At 39.0% G+C, this 16,205-nt stretch overlaps 4 protein-coding genes across 6 annotated transcripts; 2 read left to right on the forward strand and 2 right to left on the reverse strand.

Annotated features, from left to right (window-relative positions):
- Positions 1–175: 175 nt before the first annotated feature.
- On the forward strand, positions 176–3,892 carry pttg1 (PTTG1 regulator of sister chromatid separation, securin). The gene is made up of 7 exons (XM_047353092.1): positions 176–335; positions 421–496; positions 2,123–2,215; positions 2,313–2,452; positions 2,529–2,610; positions 2,897–3,052; positions 3,755–3,892. The coding sequence occupies exons 3-7, from the start codon at positions 2,128–2,130 to the stop codon at positions 3,832–3,834; spliced, it is 546 nt and encodes a 181-aa protein (XP_047209048.1). The 5' UTR covers positions 176–335; positions 421–496; positions 2,123–2,127; the 3' UTR covers positions 3,835–3,892.
- A 64-nt stretch (positions 3,893–3,956) lies between these two features.
- On the forward strand, positions 3,957–6,817 carry sowahd (sosondowah ankyrin repeat domain family d). The gene is made up of 2 exons (XM_047353091.1): positions 3,957–4,159; positions 4,310–6,817. The coding sequence occupies exon 2, from the start codon at positions 4,424–4,426 to the stop codon at positions 5,384–5,386; it is 963 nt and encodes a 320-aa protein (XP_047209047.1). The 5' UTR covers positions 3,957–4,159; positions 4,310–4,423; the 3' UTR covers positions 5,387–6,817.
- A 971-nt stretch (positions 6,818–7,788) lies between these two features.
- rpl39 (ribosomal protein L39) lies at positions 7,789–10,299 on the reverse strand. The gene is made up of 3 exons (XM_047353094.1): positions 10,200–10,299; positions 9,824–9,927; positions 7,789–8,002 (listed from the first exon to the last, which is right to left on the reverse strand). Exons 1-3 carry the CDS (start codon positions 10,200–10,202, stop codon positions 7,954–7,956), a joined length of 156 nt encoding a protein of 51 aa, XP_047209050.1. The 5' UTR covers positions 10,203–10,299; the 3' UTR covers positions 7,789–7,953.
- Positions 10,300–10,693: 394 nt separating this feature from the next.
- Positions 10,694–15,672, reverse strand: upf3b (UPF3B regulator of nonsense mediated mRNA decay). Of its 3 annotated transcripts, XM_047353085.1 has the most exons (12): positions 15,434–15,672; positions 15,123–15,229; positions 14,935–15,041; positions 14,748–14,846; positions 13,634–13,744; positions 13,498–13,541; positions 12,985–13,182; positions 12,748–12,905; positions 12,355–12,670; positions 12,170–12,269; positions 11,592–11,659; positions 10,694–10,924 (listed from the first exon to the last, which is right to left on the reverse strand). In XM_047353085.1, the coding sequence occupies exons 1-12, from the start codon at positions 15,542–15,544 to the stop codon at positions 10,886–10,888; spliced, it is 1,458 nt and encodes a 485-aa protein (XP_047209041.1). In that variant the 5' UTR covers positions 15,545–15,672; the 3' UTR covers positions 10,694–10,885. The 3 variants fall into 3 exon arrangements, with proteins under 3 accessions (XP_047209041.1, XP_047209040.1, XP_047209042.1); XM_047353084.1 differs by having other exon boundaries at positions 10,694–11,659; XM_047353086.1 differs by lacking the exon at positions 11,592–11,659 and having other exon boundaries at positions 15,434–15,671.
- Between the last annotated feature and the right edge of the window lie 533 nt (positions 15,673–16,205).

The raw sequence follows: 16,205 nt of genomic DNA on the forward strand, positions 1-16,205 counted from the left end.
CTGCTCTTATATATTGATATGGCTCCGTATAACACGAAGAAGCGTTCATAGATGCACACATTAGACTCCTGATCAATGTAACTAGGACTGACGTTAGCAGCCATAATTCATAATCTACACATCACTGATCACTCAGTTTTAGCTAGGTGAGCTAACAAATTATGGAAACGCCTTTTTAGTCACGTGTCTGAGAGCGACCAATAGGGAAGAGGCAACGAATTTAAAGTTGACCCGCGGTCGTTGGAAGCGACACAATCTTTTTGTACCACAACAAGCAAGGATAAGGCTGAGAGCAAGAAAACACGAGCAGCGCTTCTTAAAACTTAGTCAATAAGGTGGATGGTGTTTCATTGTAATTGTTACCTTCTTTGTGTCGTTTATTTGTATGGCTTTAACCTTGTAACATGCCCGTTTCTTTAGAAGTAACGCCAGTTTACAAAAACGTACGGTCCCGTAGGTGCTGGTCAGCGGTTAAATCAACGGTCAGGGGCCGCAGGTGAGACATTTAAACAAAAACTACTGTTACCTCAAGTTACTTAGAACTACTGTTGTCAAAGATGGTACTTTAAATTTGCGTAAAAACGGTGTGTATCAACTTATATTGCAGTTTCAGTAGATGGTAATTCTGTAATCTGCAGGTCTATCTCAGTAAATTAAGATACTGCCTTTTTAAAGTTTCTTTCTGTAACTCAAGTTCACCTTCTCAGATATTATAAATATTGCATAAAACTACTAAAAACACTAATGGAGAGTAAGCCCCAAAAAGTAATTACTGAAGAAGTTGGCTGTTCTGAGTACTCAATTCAATCATACTGATGAGAAGAATTCAGTGGAAGGAAAACCTGTAGTAAAAACGTGCTGAAGTAAAGATATGGCTGCAACACTCAGAGGATTGTGAAGTGAAGACCATTCAAGAGTTTAAGATTCAAGACAGGACTTGAAAGCTACCCACACTATTAAAAGTACCAATACCTGGTTGAATGACCTAGGTATCACCGTTTGTTTGGCCAGAAACCTCATCTGATTTGTACCCCATAGAGCAAAGATGTCAAATTCCAGTCCTCAAGGGCTGTGTCTTTCAACACACCTGAGTCACATAATTGGGTCATTAGCAGGACACTATAGAATCCAGATGCATTAGGTAAGTAGTCCTTTTAATTCAGGGGTGATGGACTTAGGACACATCAACAAGTTGCAGGACACTGCTCCTCGAGGACCAGAGTATAACACCCAGAGGTGTCCAAAGTCTGTCACCAAGGGCCAGTGTCCTGCATGTTTTAGATGTTTCCCTGCTTTGACACTCCTGATCTATGGGGCATTAAGTGGAAGATCAGATGAACCAGAGCTAACTAAGAAACCTGGGCTTCCTTAACACCTCAGCAGGCCCACAGACTCTGATAGTCAGGTGTGTTTCAACCATATTTGTAGTGGATAAGGATTAGTTCGGTCTTTGCATTCCAGTACTCTGGTTCTTAAATCTGAAGCCCCTCCTTTGCTCTCAACACATGCGGGCACTGAAAGCATCAATCAGAACTGATTAACTATATCAGATTCAACTTCATGGCTTCAATCACAGGAATATTTGGACTAAAACTTCAATTGTGTTTTTTGTCACAGTGAAACTGGAACTTTTAAAGTCAGTTTAAATGGTTTTGAGTCGTGTGCTGTGTTGTTGCTGGTAAAGATGGTGCTTCAAAGAGCCCTAATGCAGATCTCAAATCCATTTTGATCTCAGAAGTTGCGAAATGAATTGAATGTATTGATGACAAACTGCAAAAAATTAAGTTGTGTTTGTATGAGGTCATATTTTTCTTTTAATACTAGAAATTTTCTTTTTTTTTCTTTTAACAGAAAACAATTAAGTATTGTGAAGTTTGGCTTAAAAGGTTTTAATACAATACCACAAAGTTCCAGTTTTCTGACATGCATACAAGTACCTTTTTGTGTGTAAATTCAAATTTACCCCTTTTGCCTTATCACTGATGCAGCACTAAATTATTACACCACTTCACATGGGAGAAGTGTGGAACCTGCTGACAGTCTAACCTCTGGTGTGCTTGTGAAAAGGTTCTTCTGGGATGTCTGCAATTTGCTGCAGAAACTAATTTCTGATTGTTTTCAGATCCAATGGAGAACATAATCTTTGCAGAGCAAGAAAATGCACGTCTTCATGGACCTTCGCAGTTTATGCGACCACGACTTAAATCTGCTCCAGGTACAGATTTTTTTTTTTTTTTTTCAATGGCCTGTTTTTGTTCTCTCACAACTGTTGGATTGCAGGAATATGTGAACTTTTCTTTATTTCCCACCAGAGAAACTACTGAAATCTCCCATGACTGCCAAAGCTATTACTACACCACAGTCATCTGGTCGTAGGGCTTTTGGAATGGTGAACAAAAAGATTTCAACCCCAGTGGTCAACGCACAGGAGAAGAAACTCCTAAAGCCACAGGTTGGGGTCTAACTTATATTTATTTATTTATTTTTATTTTATATTGTTTTACAAGCTTGTATTTTGTTCCCAACAGGAAATGAAAGTGAAGCCGGCTCCTTTCTTCAAAGTGGAGGAATATCCAGAAATTGAGCAGTTTATCCCTTACGACCCATTAGGTAGATTCACTGTAAACGCATTCAAATATTTTTGGATGAATTTGTTTTTCTTCACATAAGTTGAGCTTCTTCCAGTAACTTTGGACATAATCTGCCCTTGTATGGACTTTGCACTTTAGTGGGGTTACACTCGGCATTGTGTAAGGGTTGACATGAGTAGTCAAATAGTGGAGACTACTACCATAGGCTCCTCCTCCATCCAGAGGTGGAGCACAGTTATGGTATCTGGATCACTTGTCTACAGAACTTATTTTTTTTTAATCCTGTTAAACTGTTTGTATTTTAGAGTTTCAGAGGTACAGCGTACCTGAAGATTTGGTTCCTCTTAGTTGCTTGGCTCTACCTGGATTGGCAAGTTTTACACACAAACTTCCCGATCTGGATGAGGAAGAGCTGGAAGAGCTCCCAAACCTTTCGCCTCAGAAGATGTCCGAGCGTTCAGGTATAAACTTCCCATTTGTGGTAAAGTAAAATGTTTTTTTTTTTTTTTATGTATTACATTTGAAGACAGCTTCAGTGAATTACAGCAGATGTTTTGGAGACGATTACTGACTTATTATTAAACATCAGTTTGAAAATCCTTTTTTTTTTTTAAAAGACTTTTCACCCTTCCTACCGTAGATGGTATCATCTTGCATTACTTTAGGTAAAAACAAGAACTAGTTTGATTTGTTCCAGCTACACCAAGTTAACATTGTAATATGGTGACATGCATGATTGATCCTGTCTGTGCTGCACTAAGATTTGTAACAAATGCTATTCCAGTTCATATTTCTCATGGTTTGTATAAAAGCTTCTCTGAAAGAAACTGGATTTACTTTGATTTGTGACTTTGCAACTTTTTGTAATGTTAAATCTTTGACTTAATTTTTTATTTTTTTAACAGTTTAACAGTTTTTTAACTGTTATACTTTAATCTGCCATTTTGACCAGAACCCCCTGAAAAGATGTAACTAACTTATTTTGTGGGCTTTTTAATGTTCAGATTAATGACTTTGGAAGAACTGTTAAACTCAGGCATGGTTTGGGACTCAAATAAAAAATAAAAAAAATAGTTTGCTCTTTAATGTGTTGAAATTAATGGCAGCCTTTGAGTCTGGAGCTCATGGAAGAATATCATTAACTCAGATGTCCTGATTTTCAGATAACTGCAGGGAGCTGGCTGCGTTTCTTCGAACGCTGGATGAACTGACTGTTGAACTTCCTTCAGAATCTGAGTTTTAAAGCAGGTTATTGATGCTTTGTATTTTTCTTTAAATAAATGTGTTTTACCTCGTTCTCACCTGGCTGCAACTCTTCATAATTGGCAGGCTGTGGTATGAGTAGGTATGAGTATCAGGGGAGTATACAGTGTGTTACTTCCTGCTTTAAAGTCCACCAGTGGTCACATGTGAGGGATTATTTCTATTGGGTTTTGTCAGACTAGAATGAACTTTGTCTCGGTTCCTCCTTACAAACGAAAGCAGGATCTCCGGGTCTTTTTTTTTTTTTTTTTTTGTTCTGAACTCGAGAATAAACTAAAACAGTCTGCGGAGTGGTGGCAGAACAGGTGAGTTAACATTGGTGTAACCTGAAAACAAAGGGCTTTAAGAAATTTGAATTTTTTTTTTAAATCTAAACCTTAGATTTGCATTTATAGATTTTTTTTTTTATTTTATTTCACTCTAAGCGTATAAGATGCATTTTTCTCTCAACACAGGAAATGAGTTCGGTAAAGCGGAGGGAAATTATTGGAGTTTATAATCTGACATCTTCTGGGTGTAGTCTAAATAAAAGGAAGTAACAATGGAAACTGCAGAGTAAGCCAGGCAGCATGTACGACAGTGAATCGGCCTGTGTTGGATCGGAACCAACTGTCTGTAATACCGACGCCCCCAGCAGGACACCCGCACAGAGCTCCGTTGTGGAGCGGCTGTCTCGGTATGGCATGCAGGTCATGCCCGGATCATCCCAGCGTAGGTCGAGGCTCCAGAGGCAGCAAGAAGTCAGCGACGGCTCCGCTCCGGAAGGACTCTGCAGGGACGCTCCGGAGAGGGAGTCGATCCCACCGACTCTGCGTAAAAAGTACCTGAAAGACTTGATCCTGAGCCGGTCATCTAACAGCGTGCTGCAGTGCTCACAGACTCAGAACCCGTCCCTTGAAGAGGACACGGACTGGGCTCTGTATCCCATGGAGCACGCCTGGATGCTCCTAGCGGTGGAGGGGAACTATGAGACCATCCTGGACTTTATCTCCGAGGACCCTCAGCTGCTAACCAGGAGGGACTTCATCAGCGGATACTCGGTCCTGCACTGGCTGGCCAAGAGAGGACAGGACGAGATTCTGCTGAAGCTCCTGCGGTTCGTGGACGGAGCGGGCATCGCTGTGAACGTGAACCTGCGGGGCAGCGGCGGGCTCACCCCGCTGCACGTCGCCAGCATGCACGGCCAGTTCATGGTCATCAAGCTGCTGGTCGGGGCTTTCGGTGCCGATGTGGACGCCATGGACTACAACGGCAAGAGACCCTGGCAGTATCTGAAGGAGGACGCCCCGCTGGAGATGAAGGAGCTGCTGGGAACCTGGGACGACGAACACAGCTGCGGGTGTGCGCAACATTTTAATAAGAACGTCAACAACAACTGCGCTGGCGCAGTGAACTTTGCCGCATGTGATAAGGTGGATGGCGCAGACACCGAAGAAGTAAATTACTTTGACAGAACCAAGAAAGGCAGCTGGAGATTTGGTTCTTTAAGGAAGCTCATAACCTCCTTTTCATTTGTTGGAAACAAGTCTTGAGATCATGACAAATATTTACGAGATGCAAATTTGGGTAATTTAAACTTCTCCCCAAAACCAGCGATGATAAACAAGTTAGGTATGTTTTAAAATATTAAATTGAAATATATTGAAATGATAGGCAGTTTTCCATTTAAACGGATGATTTGGTTTGATTTTCTTTTTATGTTTAAGATAAAAGAAAATCAAACAATTTTAATTTTCTGCTAATCCATCGTTTTAGAACAAAACTGGATTCTAATAAGAAAATCCAGTTACTAAAACATTCACGAACTGTAGCTACATTCAATCCTAATTATGTTTCAGTTTTTACAGGGACAGTTAAAGGCACCGCGGCCACCGTACTAAGGGTTGTTCTTAAAATGTGAAGGGATATAAACAAACAGTCATGTTGGAACAATTTCACAATTTTCTCGCTTTCTCAAACAGGTTTAACAAAGAAGTGTGACAGGGTTGCACAACGACATTTCTTGGTCATGCCACTGTCAGAGGGGATTTCTCTTCCTCTACACTGAGTACTAACCTTTTTTTGTTGCTAAATTAAGCAAACTGATGTGTCAAAAACGTATTACGCGATTTTTCTTAATAAGTGCAAACTTTAAAGAAGTAACAATTTTTTATAGCACAACTTAAAGGGCCCTCGGTGCTTGATGCTTTCCTTATTTTTTTTTTTTTTTTTGTCTCAGAGCACCTAATATGAATAGATTTGCATCAGAAATCATCTCCATTCATTCTCATCACTTTTTGGTGAAATGGGGAGCAGATTATGAAATTAAATATATTGTCTTTAATAGTACATCCTTATTTGTACTTCTAAAAAGTGCCATACATAGTAATTTCAAGGCTGTTTGTATGGCATTAAACCAGACCCAGTTTAGGAACCCTTGGTCCAGTTTAAAACCCTAACTGAAGAGTGTCTAGAGACCTAAAAGAAGTCAAATGTTCCTTTTGGACCACATTTGGAAATTCTGTCAGCAGCTTAAAAATCAAAATGAGTCAGACAGAAACTTAAGTTGGGATGTAGAAAATCAAAGATAAAGGGTGTCAGCTGGATATAAATTAACACAAAACCAATTTCCTTCTATTTTGAGTCTAAGAATTTTATCTGCTACAAATTATAGTCCAGGAATTTCTCTGTATTTCGGGATTGGAAAATCACTGCTTATGAACCTTTCCTGTAAATTAACAGGTGGGAGATTGTTTAAAGTCATGGTTCTCAGACTGTGGTACATGTACCACTGGTGCTACTCAGGTTACCTTAGAACTGGTACTTAGTGGGGATTTGAATATGATCTTCATGCCATTAGTAACAGTAAATATGTAAATGTTTTTTTCCTGCATATTGGTCTTTCACTGAACACTGTTGCGACATGCTCAATAAATGATGTGAGAAATATTTCAATCATAAATGCAAATAAACTGTTGAACTGCCATGTGGGATTTTCTGAATCAGGTCAGTGATAAAGCTTCAACTTTTCCTGGTAGCTTCTCATTTTCCAACATAAAACTTTCCAGTTTTTGTTTTAATACACAAGCTCTGTTGTAGAGTTAACATGTCAGGTTGTTGTACTTGTGAAAATGTGGCACTTACTGAGGTGGTACTTGTTAAAAATGAGAACCACTTGTTTAAAGAACAGAAGAACCACTCAATGCAGAAATTAAATGTGCAAAAGTTGCAGCCATAAAAATTACTTCATGAAGAACCTGAAATTTGATAACTGCAGAAAATTTTAAACATGCAACTGTAACCCAAGTTTTATAGCAAACACTACATTTTTTATGCTCCCCCACACTTTGCACTGACATTTAGTTCATGTTGCTGCAGTAGGGAAAGTGTAACCTTTCTTGATGGTATAACCCAGTCAAATATGCCATATACAACTGGGTATCAGGGCACAACTAAGATTTTATGTTGTAATTACAAGAATAAAGTCATAAGAAAAAGTAATGACAGCTTGATTTCCAGAAAACAAGCAATTTCTTCCACGTCGATGTGGTTCTTTTCCAAAACAGTCTTATGCACGATCTTTTCAAAGTCCCGATACTGATAATAATTTGATGCTGATGTGCTAAAAGATTAAGAATATCTATTTGTGAAATGGATCCTAAAGTATAACTTCACAAGATGCTCAGCATACCTAATTTTAATACATAACACATTTTTGTAAGATTTCTCATAGAAATTCTTACTTTATTCTCATAATTTGGCCCCAATACTCCATCAAACAAATAAATGCAACTTTTAAAAGAAATTCGAGTTTTTAAACAGCCAATTAAAATGCTATTGTTTTCAAACTGTTAAAACTCAGGATCCCAGATTTTCTCTAGAAACTTATCCCTGTAAACTAACTTCAGATGAAAGTTTAAAAACCTGAAAAATAAACAACCCACTAACATCACCATTTCAAATCTGATCAGTGATCTTTTATTGTCAAACATGTGCACAGCCAGAGTATCTGTACAAAACAAATGCTGCTCCAGATGATGTAGCTCCCTCCAGGACGATAGGCCAAGCAGCTGGAGGTCCTGGCAGATGTTGGGATGCTGTGATCCACAGGCCATCATGTTTACAGCCCGAGTTTGGTCCTCCTCCAGTGTCTCCTCTTGGAGTTGTACCTAAAATGAACAAGATTTAAAGATCATATAAAACAGATTTTCTGCAAAAAAAAAAAAAGCAAATTTATTTTATGAAGCAACTGAACATTTATTTAATTTCCCTTTGGGATTAATAAAGTATTTTTGAATTGAATTGAACACGTTTTTACACTATCAGGAGCAAACAAAACACAGACACTGAGGAAAGGCTCAATTGAAAATGTGTAAATGTTACAAGAACATTATTAAACAATTCTGAGTTAAATTTGATGTTTATGACAAAGTATGCTAGATTCTAAATGACTTCAACCCATCATCACTTTATACAGGCAGTAATTACAGGCACTTTAATGCCGAGATGCACCCTTCAGGAGCAAGCGGGTGATGCAGCGGAGGTGTCCTGCAGCTACAGAGGTTCCTCCTCACCAGCGCACTGAGGAGTGGGTATGCAGCAGCAGAAACGTGCTCTCAGCAGGGTTAATGACAGCACTCTACTGATGAGGAGTGCTGCAATTGCAGACCTGCTTTAAATTATAGAGTTCCAGTGTTTTATTTCTATCCATTAGTCAGCCAGGCATGTCTGAACATCACGTCAATGTTTACAGTTCAGCAATGCAACAGATGTATGGCAGCCTCACTTCTGTCAGTTTGCACCAGGGCAGCTGTGACTACACTGTAGCCTACCACTGTCAGTGTGTTAATGTGTGTGTGAATGGGCGGATGACTAAATGTAAAGTGCTTTGGGGTCCTCGGACTAGATAAAGCGCTATAGAAGTGCAGGCCTTTTACCATTTACGTAAATACAAATAACTTCAAGATAATTAGAGGGGTCCAGCATCTACTAAATGTAGATGCTGGACCTGGTCAGTTTCATCCTTTCAAGTATACATGCTTAGAGGGGAACACAGTTCAGGACACAACGGTGCGTCTCAACACACATTAATAGGTGCCTTTAGCACAGATCATGAGGCTGATACTGGTAAATGTGATTACTGTGGAAAATATGAAACAATAGAACATGTTATATTAGAATGTCATAAATATGAAAGAGAAAGAAGATATATGAGAAGAGAGTTTGAAGGTATTAAGGAAAAGGTTAATTTATTAGATATTTTGAGGAAGAATTTAGGGAGTAAACATGTACAAATAGTGATTCGTTTTTTAAAGAAAATAAAATTATTTCATAGAATTTGATTATAGTAGATAAAATTGTGAAAGTATGGAGGATATAGAAGGGTAGAATACAATGTAATGTGTAAGTATGTCTATTTGTATATATACATATAGGTAAGATATATTTATTTATTTAATTTGTAGAATTAAATATATATATATAAATAGATAGACCGACACGAACCAAACTCCATACCAGTAAGTGGCGGTAATGCTACTAAACGTTTGTTGCCAACCGCCAATAAAACCAACAAGAAGAAGAAGATCATGAGGCTAAATGTGCCGAGACAGGGCAGATTACTGGACACCAGCCTGGGATAATATAATCTAAAGTACAGAACACCCTTGAAAAGGACCCCTGGGTGCCACATCTTTGCCGCCCAGACACAGCTGGTGTTCCTGTTAGGTGGGTTCCTTTGATGTCTGCCTCTCAGATATTTAATCAGACTAATGTCCATATTGCTGCTGTGCCCAACTTGCACACAGATAATTTTCCTAGATTGGCCCTCCATTAAGATCTTAAACCTTCTCTGCTTTGAACGATCCAAATGTTTGATTTGGTTTACCGTCAAAGCAGATTGTAATAACAATCCCCATAACTCTATGGAGTCAACTTTAATGTCGCTAACCACAAACATGCAGCATCAGAAACATAACTTGAGAGCTCACCTGATCTTGTTGCCGGTCTTCATTCTGATCCACTGAGGAATCGGCCGGTTCTGTTTCTGCTTCTTGGCCAGAAAGCGCTTGATTCTGAAAGTCTTGTGGGACGACTGGTAAAAAAAAAAAACACAAGAGAAAACACTTAGTAACACGTTTTTATCTTGAGTTTCGACCCCACATCTAATGATAAATAAAGCATCCAGGGAAGCTCCGAGCTAGCATGCTTAGCACCGTAGTTCAGGGAATTTAATCCCGTTATCTGCATTTTTCTACAAAACATGCGGATACTTTATGCTCCGATACAACATTTATTATTCATTTTGGAGGTCAGTTGTGGATTAAAAGCCCTGCTGAGATGGATGTTTAATGATTCTATATTTACCATTTTCTCCACAATCCTTTCCCCACTATGGCGGTGGTCGAAGAGAAAGGAGGACGTGACGTAGGGAACTTTAAGCAGTGGGCCTCCATGGAGCAGCGACAACAAGTGGCCACTGGAGGTAATACAGGCGGATTATCTAGAAGTGATATATTTTCTAAATTAAAACCATGATAGATTGGTTCATTAAAAACGCTTTTAGTTGTCTTTTTGCATCTCCACATAAAACGGATTTCTTGGAAAATTGATTTCTTGAAGGTTTGTCATTACGTTTTAAAGAAAAATGTTTTACATCATTCGGTTTTAGCTGTTCAAATGCAAATATCAGTGTTTAAAGTGTACATTTGTTCCTGATTGCCTTATAGAAAAATGTCTTTCAGCAATTGAGTTGTTTGACAGATTTATCCTTAAATTATTTCCTCGTTTTTTTGTTTTATATTTTTGTTTAGAAAATCATAATTTGAGTTGGAAAACAGTGCAAAGTAAAAACAGAGACATAGACTTCAACAAATATTTTTATTTCCAGGCGAAAATTTTGTAATTTTGTTAGTATGTCCAGCAATGATTTGCCCCAATGCTGTACTCGGTTGGAAAAAAATTCATGTTTAAGGTGATTCCAAGTTAAAAAAAATTGGTTAAGGCCACGTGTTGATCCCTCTGAACAAGAAGTCTTCATGCAAGCATAGATGTCACATGGCAGTACCGTTTGAAATGGCTTTCTCCATCAACTGCATGAGAATCCCAGAGCAAAAAGAGCAGGTTTTATTGTTTAGCACATATACTTGGAAAGACAAACCATGAAATACACTGAATCCAAAAAGTTCACCCACCCATGTTATAATGCCATGTTTTTATGATATAAAACAAGACAGATATATTAGATATATTGCTTCAAAACGTTTTCCATCTTTAATATGACATATCTTGTACAATATAAGTGAAAAACAAAAACCTGTAGGTATGTCTGCGAGAAAGCTGGAGGTGAAGAGGGATTTAATTTAGCCTCATTACAGTGAGTCCAAGAATACATCCAAATCAATACATTGCTTCAGCATATGAAAATGAAAGTTTTGGAACTGCCTACAAACAGTTAAGAATCAAATCTGACAAAATCTTTGGGGTCATCTGAGGTGGGCTGTGGACAAAATCAAATAGATTTGGAAAGCCCTTGCAAGGTTGTCAAGTCATGATCTGAAGGGCGGACAAAGACTGAAATCTGCAAATAAATCAGATGCTTCAACAAAGTGTTGAGTTTAAGGATGTGTACACTTGGGCAACCAAGTTATTGTGGCTTATAGTGTAGTATGACTGTGGTTGAACTATTCAGGAAATACGTCATTTCAAAGTTTAAAAGGATTCATCATGGACACATTTTTTTATATCTAAAAAACCTGCCATGGTATCAGGTGTGTGTAGACTTTTGAGAACCACGGTAGTTCTGCACAGCAGCGGATTTCCCTTCTCTGTGAGTAGAGGGGACACAACATGAGCATGTGAACGTGAACATCTAAAGCGTAGAGCTATACAGAAGATTTTGCAAACAGCATTTTGGTTATTTTGAAGCTTCTAATCTAAATGAATAAACTGACAGATAACGTTTGAAGTGTGTGAAACATTTTCCCACCAGAGCAACATTAATGACGTAAGGCCACTTTGAGATCACATGATCCCAGGAAAGCTTTGGCATCACCAACTGTGCCCTTGAGCCACACTCTTCCAAACGGTTACTGTTACCGCTCCTAACAACAACAACAAAAAAAACTAAACAGGGTCTCAATCAGGCACTGAGAAGCTCAACAACCCCTCCTCCACTGGGACTGAGAGAGCCGGGTGCAGCCCTGCTGTATTAGCGCGGTGTGTGGCTCTGAGTCGCCAAACTGAGCCTCACACGCCTGTGTTTTCACCGAACTTAAAATGCCAAAATCAGACTTCCTCTCAGTCCTCTCCTCTGTCAGCCATTTTCATGTTATCACCATCTGGTATCCTGTCAGCAGAGCTGGATTCGGCTCCTCCTCCTGCAGTACGGTTGCGGCTCCTGGCCCCTGGCTGGTACAGCTGAATGGCAGGCCGGTCCTGACACAAACAAACAAGCCACTCAGAAATGATTTAACACAGAAATAAGACAAAACGCAGTGATCGAAATGCCGAGTGTTCATACCTTATTACGTACTCTCTCCCTTTTACTGCTCTCCTCCTTCTTGTTCTCTCTGGCAGGTTTCTCCACCTTCTCAGAGTGAGGGGAATCTGCAGAGTTTTCGCTCCTCCTCTTCTCCAAGGCCTTTTGTTTTTTAATCTCATCCTCTCGTTTTCTGGACGTGTTCTCTCCGTCCTGCTGTTCCCTCCGTCTCCGCCGCTCCTCGTCATGCCGTTGGATGCGCTCCTTCTCCCTCAGCCGACGCTCCCGCTCCTTCTCACGCTCCCTGCCCCGGTCCACGTCGCGCTCCCTGAACTCCTTCCTCCCGTCTCCGTTCCCTCTACAAGCAAAATAACCACTTTTTAGTTACTGCAGTTTGAACTCTGCGAGTGTAGAGAAATGAGTATAGAGACTGACTTTCTTTCTCGATCCTCCTTGTTTTCAAAGTTCTGCCTCCTCTTATGATCGGCGCTTCCTGAGGATCTGTCCTCTCTATGTGGCTTTTCTGGTTTCTTGAACTTCTCCTTGGGCTTTTCATAATCTCCATCATCACTTTTGTCTGGCTTCTTCAGGAGCTGAAATTAAGGAAATTAACACACTGAGATGCTGGAAATGACAGATTTATAAACGACTCTGTTGCTTTGCAGCACTTACCTTAATTTTTGGTTCTTCTTTAATCTGGTCCTTGTCTTTATCTTTATTTTCCAATGGTTTCTCGAGTCTTTTCATTTTCTCTACCTCTTTTCGTTTCCTCCTCTCCTCTTCCCTCCACTTGCGACGCTCTTCGTCACGCAGACGCTTTCGCTCAAGCTCCCTCCTTCTTCTCTCCTCCTTCTTTTCTTCCCTCATTCTCTAAAGAGCATTAAATTAAAAAGGGTTTTGAATCTATCTCTAGCAGAGAAATGTAACAAAAAAAAGTATTTGCCCCCTTACAGATTTCTTCTGATCTGGCTTTTTTATGTTTCAAATTTACCAAACATTTGGAATAGTTATTTTCCTCTTAACAAATGTATCAATCATTTGGTAACTGCTTTTTGTATTTAAACGGCTCATCTTGGTCTGTTATTAAAAAATGTATTTGATCATCTGAAACATTTACTGTGATTAAAAAAAAAAAGAAATTTGTAAGGGGACACAAACTTTTTCGGACCACTGAACTGTGTTTACCTGTTTATTCTTCAGGAAGTCCAGGAGAGGAGTTGTTCTTTTGCCTAGAAAGACAAAAACATCTTAATTAGCCCACGTTTAATGTGCTGCTGTCATACATTCTGTGATGTTTTTTGTGTAACTAACTGGAACAAACCTTCAAGTTCCTTCGATCTCGCCTCGATCTCCTCTAACAGAGTCTCAGGTGTGGATGTCAGCTTCTCTTCATCACCATTGTAATATTCAAGAAACCTTTTGTAATCAGGATCTGAAAAAACAACAGATATAAATACACCCATAGAACAGAAACAGATTTCTTGTTTCTTTGTTTGGAGCTACTCAGTGAGGAGGATGGTAGGCAAAGAAAATGAATCTTAAAAGCAAGTATGAGAACGAGTTGCATCTTGGGTTTATCAGGTTTCTATAATGACCGTTATCTGCCATTTATGTACCAACAGGCAAACAGTTTGGGAGTTCTGCCAGGTAGTTGTTTTCTGGCCTACCATCACAAATGTAAACATGTGGAGCTAGCAAACTTCTACTGGGACTTGAACCGTGTGTTTTGGCGAGATCAGACTACCTGGATGCTACAAGGTGGCTTCCAGGCAGGTCTGGTGTCAAACAAAGGATGATTATGTGAAAAACAACCTCATGCCTTCTGTAAAGTAAGGTAGAGGACTTGTCATGCTGTGGGACTCTTTTAGAATCTGGTACTTCATGGACTTTTGAAAATACAGAGAGATTTTAAATGAAAATCTGGTGGCCTCTGCCAGAAAACTATTTTGACTGACTTTTAATTTTTCCACAATGCTACAAAAAGAAGCAGGACATGTTTGATCTGATTTAATGTCAGACAAAGAGAGAAATTGGGTTTTGTGTCTTATCATATATTGTATGCACCCTAGAACAACCCGAAAATTAACTTAATGACTTACACAACAGAAAGTGTCAGATTTATTCAATCTTTATTGTACTTGGACTAACTAAAAAGATTATTAATTTGCAGATGAACAAGTTTCTTAGTCCATCTTTTTTGCAACATTTTATTTTGATTTATAACTGTGATTGGTCCAGAAACAGAAACACTGGTCTGACTTATAGACACAAAAACAGCCTTAAAATCTACCTTGTGGTGTCCCTAAGTCTGACTTGCAACTTTAAGGTTAGTTAAGCCAGATATCTTAAAGAAACACTGGGTATGTTGAACCTGCTTTTTGGTATAGCCCTCTGTTGTGATACAGCTGAGACTAGAAAAGTAGGACATTTTTTACCTTCAGTAATCGTTCCAGATTTTGAATCTTTCTTCTTACTTCTTTTCTTGGCTGTCTTCTGGAAAGGTGCAAACTCAACTATAGCAGGATATTCCTGCCCTGTTAAAAACACACACACAGACAATGATTCATGGACTCCACTCTTTGAGAAACTTTACTTTCTGTCCTAATTTTGTCTCGGTGATACCTCTGTTATCTATGAACACATATCCATCAAATCGATCCCTGAAGAGAACAATGTCCTCCTGATTTTTGAAACTGATGTAAGCCCTTGCGAAGAGATGGGGGAAAAGGCTGCGAAGGGAAAACGTGTTGAACAAATTAAACATGTTTGTACATTGTTTAACAAAGAGGAGACTTGGCAGGAGAAATTACCTGGTGTCGTTGGAGAAAAACTCCATGTAGTCCACCTCTGGAAGAGGCTGCAGCTGCTCCTCCAACTCTTCTTTAGTCAGACTAGGAGGTAATCTTCTGATCACAATCTAGGTGATTACAGTTAATATACAGTTTTTAATATACAGTTTAAATGATCACAATAAAACGTGATCAGCGCCGTAGAGTGAAGCTCACTATCCTATTAAACTTACTTTAACACAACAGAATTAACAGCATCCTGTTTTTTTTTTAACTATTCAAACCCTTAACCGACTGCTTGTAGCAACAATAGCTCTGCTAGCAACTTCTACCTTTGTCATGGCCTCCTTCTTCTCTTTACACTTCTCCGTCTTCTCTCCATCTTCACACTTTATCTCCACTTTTTTCTCCGTCGGTCGAGTGTTTTCCTTGTCTTCCTTCATAGTTCAAATGCCACGCTGTTTATATTCATCTCAGCCAACACACTTGTTTACTTTTTTAGCAAGTTAGCCAGGCTGTAGCAACCGAACTGAACAACTTCCTCTCTAACGGCTAAACCGGCTGTTCAAAGTCGCCGCCACCAGGGGGCGCTAGAGAGAGAAAACAAACGCTCCTAAGCACAGAATTGATTGTCTTAATTTATTTATTTGACATTTGTTTTTACTTTGTTTTTGTTTCTTTAATTCCGAAATGTTGTTTTTTAGTTTTACATTGTAGAAAAATTCCGACAATTGGTACGGTTTCCGCTTTCATACCTTCTAAATAAAAGCCCCACAAGCTTATTTCATACCTTTGCAAAATAACTTTATGTACAGCAATTTTCTTAATATCAGAACGAGCCTTGATTCTGTTGTCTTATATACAAAAACACATCAACCGAATACAACTTATAAACGAAATGAAACTCAAGTTACTTGAAAGACAATTTTATGTTTTCTCTTGACTTTTTGGTCTTAAACCGAAAGTAAATGTTTTTGTATTTTCACTGTTTACCTTTATCTCCACAGATTTCTTATTTATGACGGCAATTGTGCCTCCGGTTGTACATTTTAATATAAAATTTTATTCTAGCTGTCAAAAACCAGTCAGTCAGTCATTTTCTAT

The sequence above is a fragment of the Girardinichthys multiradiatus genome, chromosome 23 (genome assembly GCF_021462225.1).
Source record: "Girardinichthys multiradiatus isolate DD_20200921_A chromosome 23, DD_fGirMul_XY1, whole genome shotgun sequence".
NCBI lineage: Eukaryota > Metazoa > Chordata > Actinopteri > Cyprinodontiformes > Goodeidae > Girardinichthys > Girardinichthys multiradiatus.

Coding starts and splice junctions, on each gene's coding strand:
- pttg1 (XM_047353092.1), top strand. CDS start 2,128: ATGGAGAACATAATCTTTGCAGAGCAAGAAAATGCACGTCTTCATGGA. Junction 2,216..2,312: donor ACGACTTAAATCTGCTCCAG/GTACAGATTTTT, acceptor ATTTCCCACCAG/AGAAACTACTGAAATCTCCC. Junction 2,453..2,528: donor AGAAACTCCTAAAGCCACAG/GTTGGGGTCTAA, acceptor TGTTCCCAACAG/GAAATGAAAGTGAAGCCGGC.
- sowahd (XM_047353091.1), top strand. CDS start 4,424: ATGTACGACAGTGAATCGGCCTGTGTTGGATCGGAACCAACTGTCTGT.
- rpl39 (XM_047353094.1), bottom strand. Junction 8,003..9,823: donor AAGACCGGCAACAAGATCAG/GTGAGCTCTCAA, acceptor TGTTCATTTTAG/GTACAACTCCAAGAGGAGAC.
- upf3b (XM_047353084.1), bottom strand. CDS start 15,544: ATGAAGGAAGACAAGGAAAACACTCGACCGACGGAGAAAAAAGTGGAG. Junction 15,230..15,433: donor AGAAGGAGGCCATGACAAAG/GTAGAAGTTGCT, acceptor GTAATCACCTAG/ATTGTGATCAGAAGATTACC. Junction 12,906..12,984: donor AAGAAGAACCAAAAATTAAG/GTAAGTGCTGCA, acceptor CCTTAATTTCAG/CTCCTGAAGAAGCCAGACAA.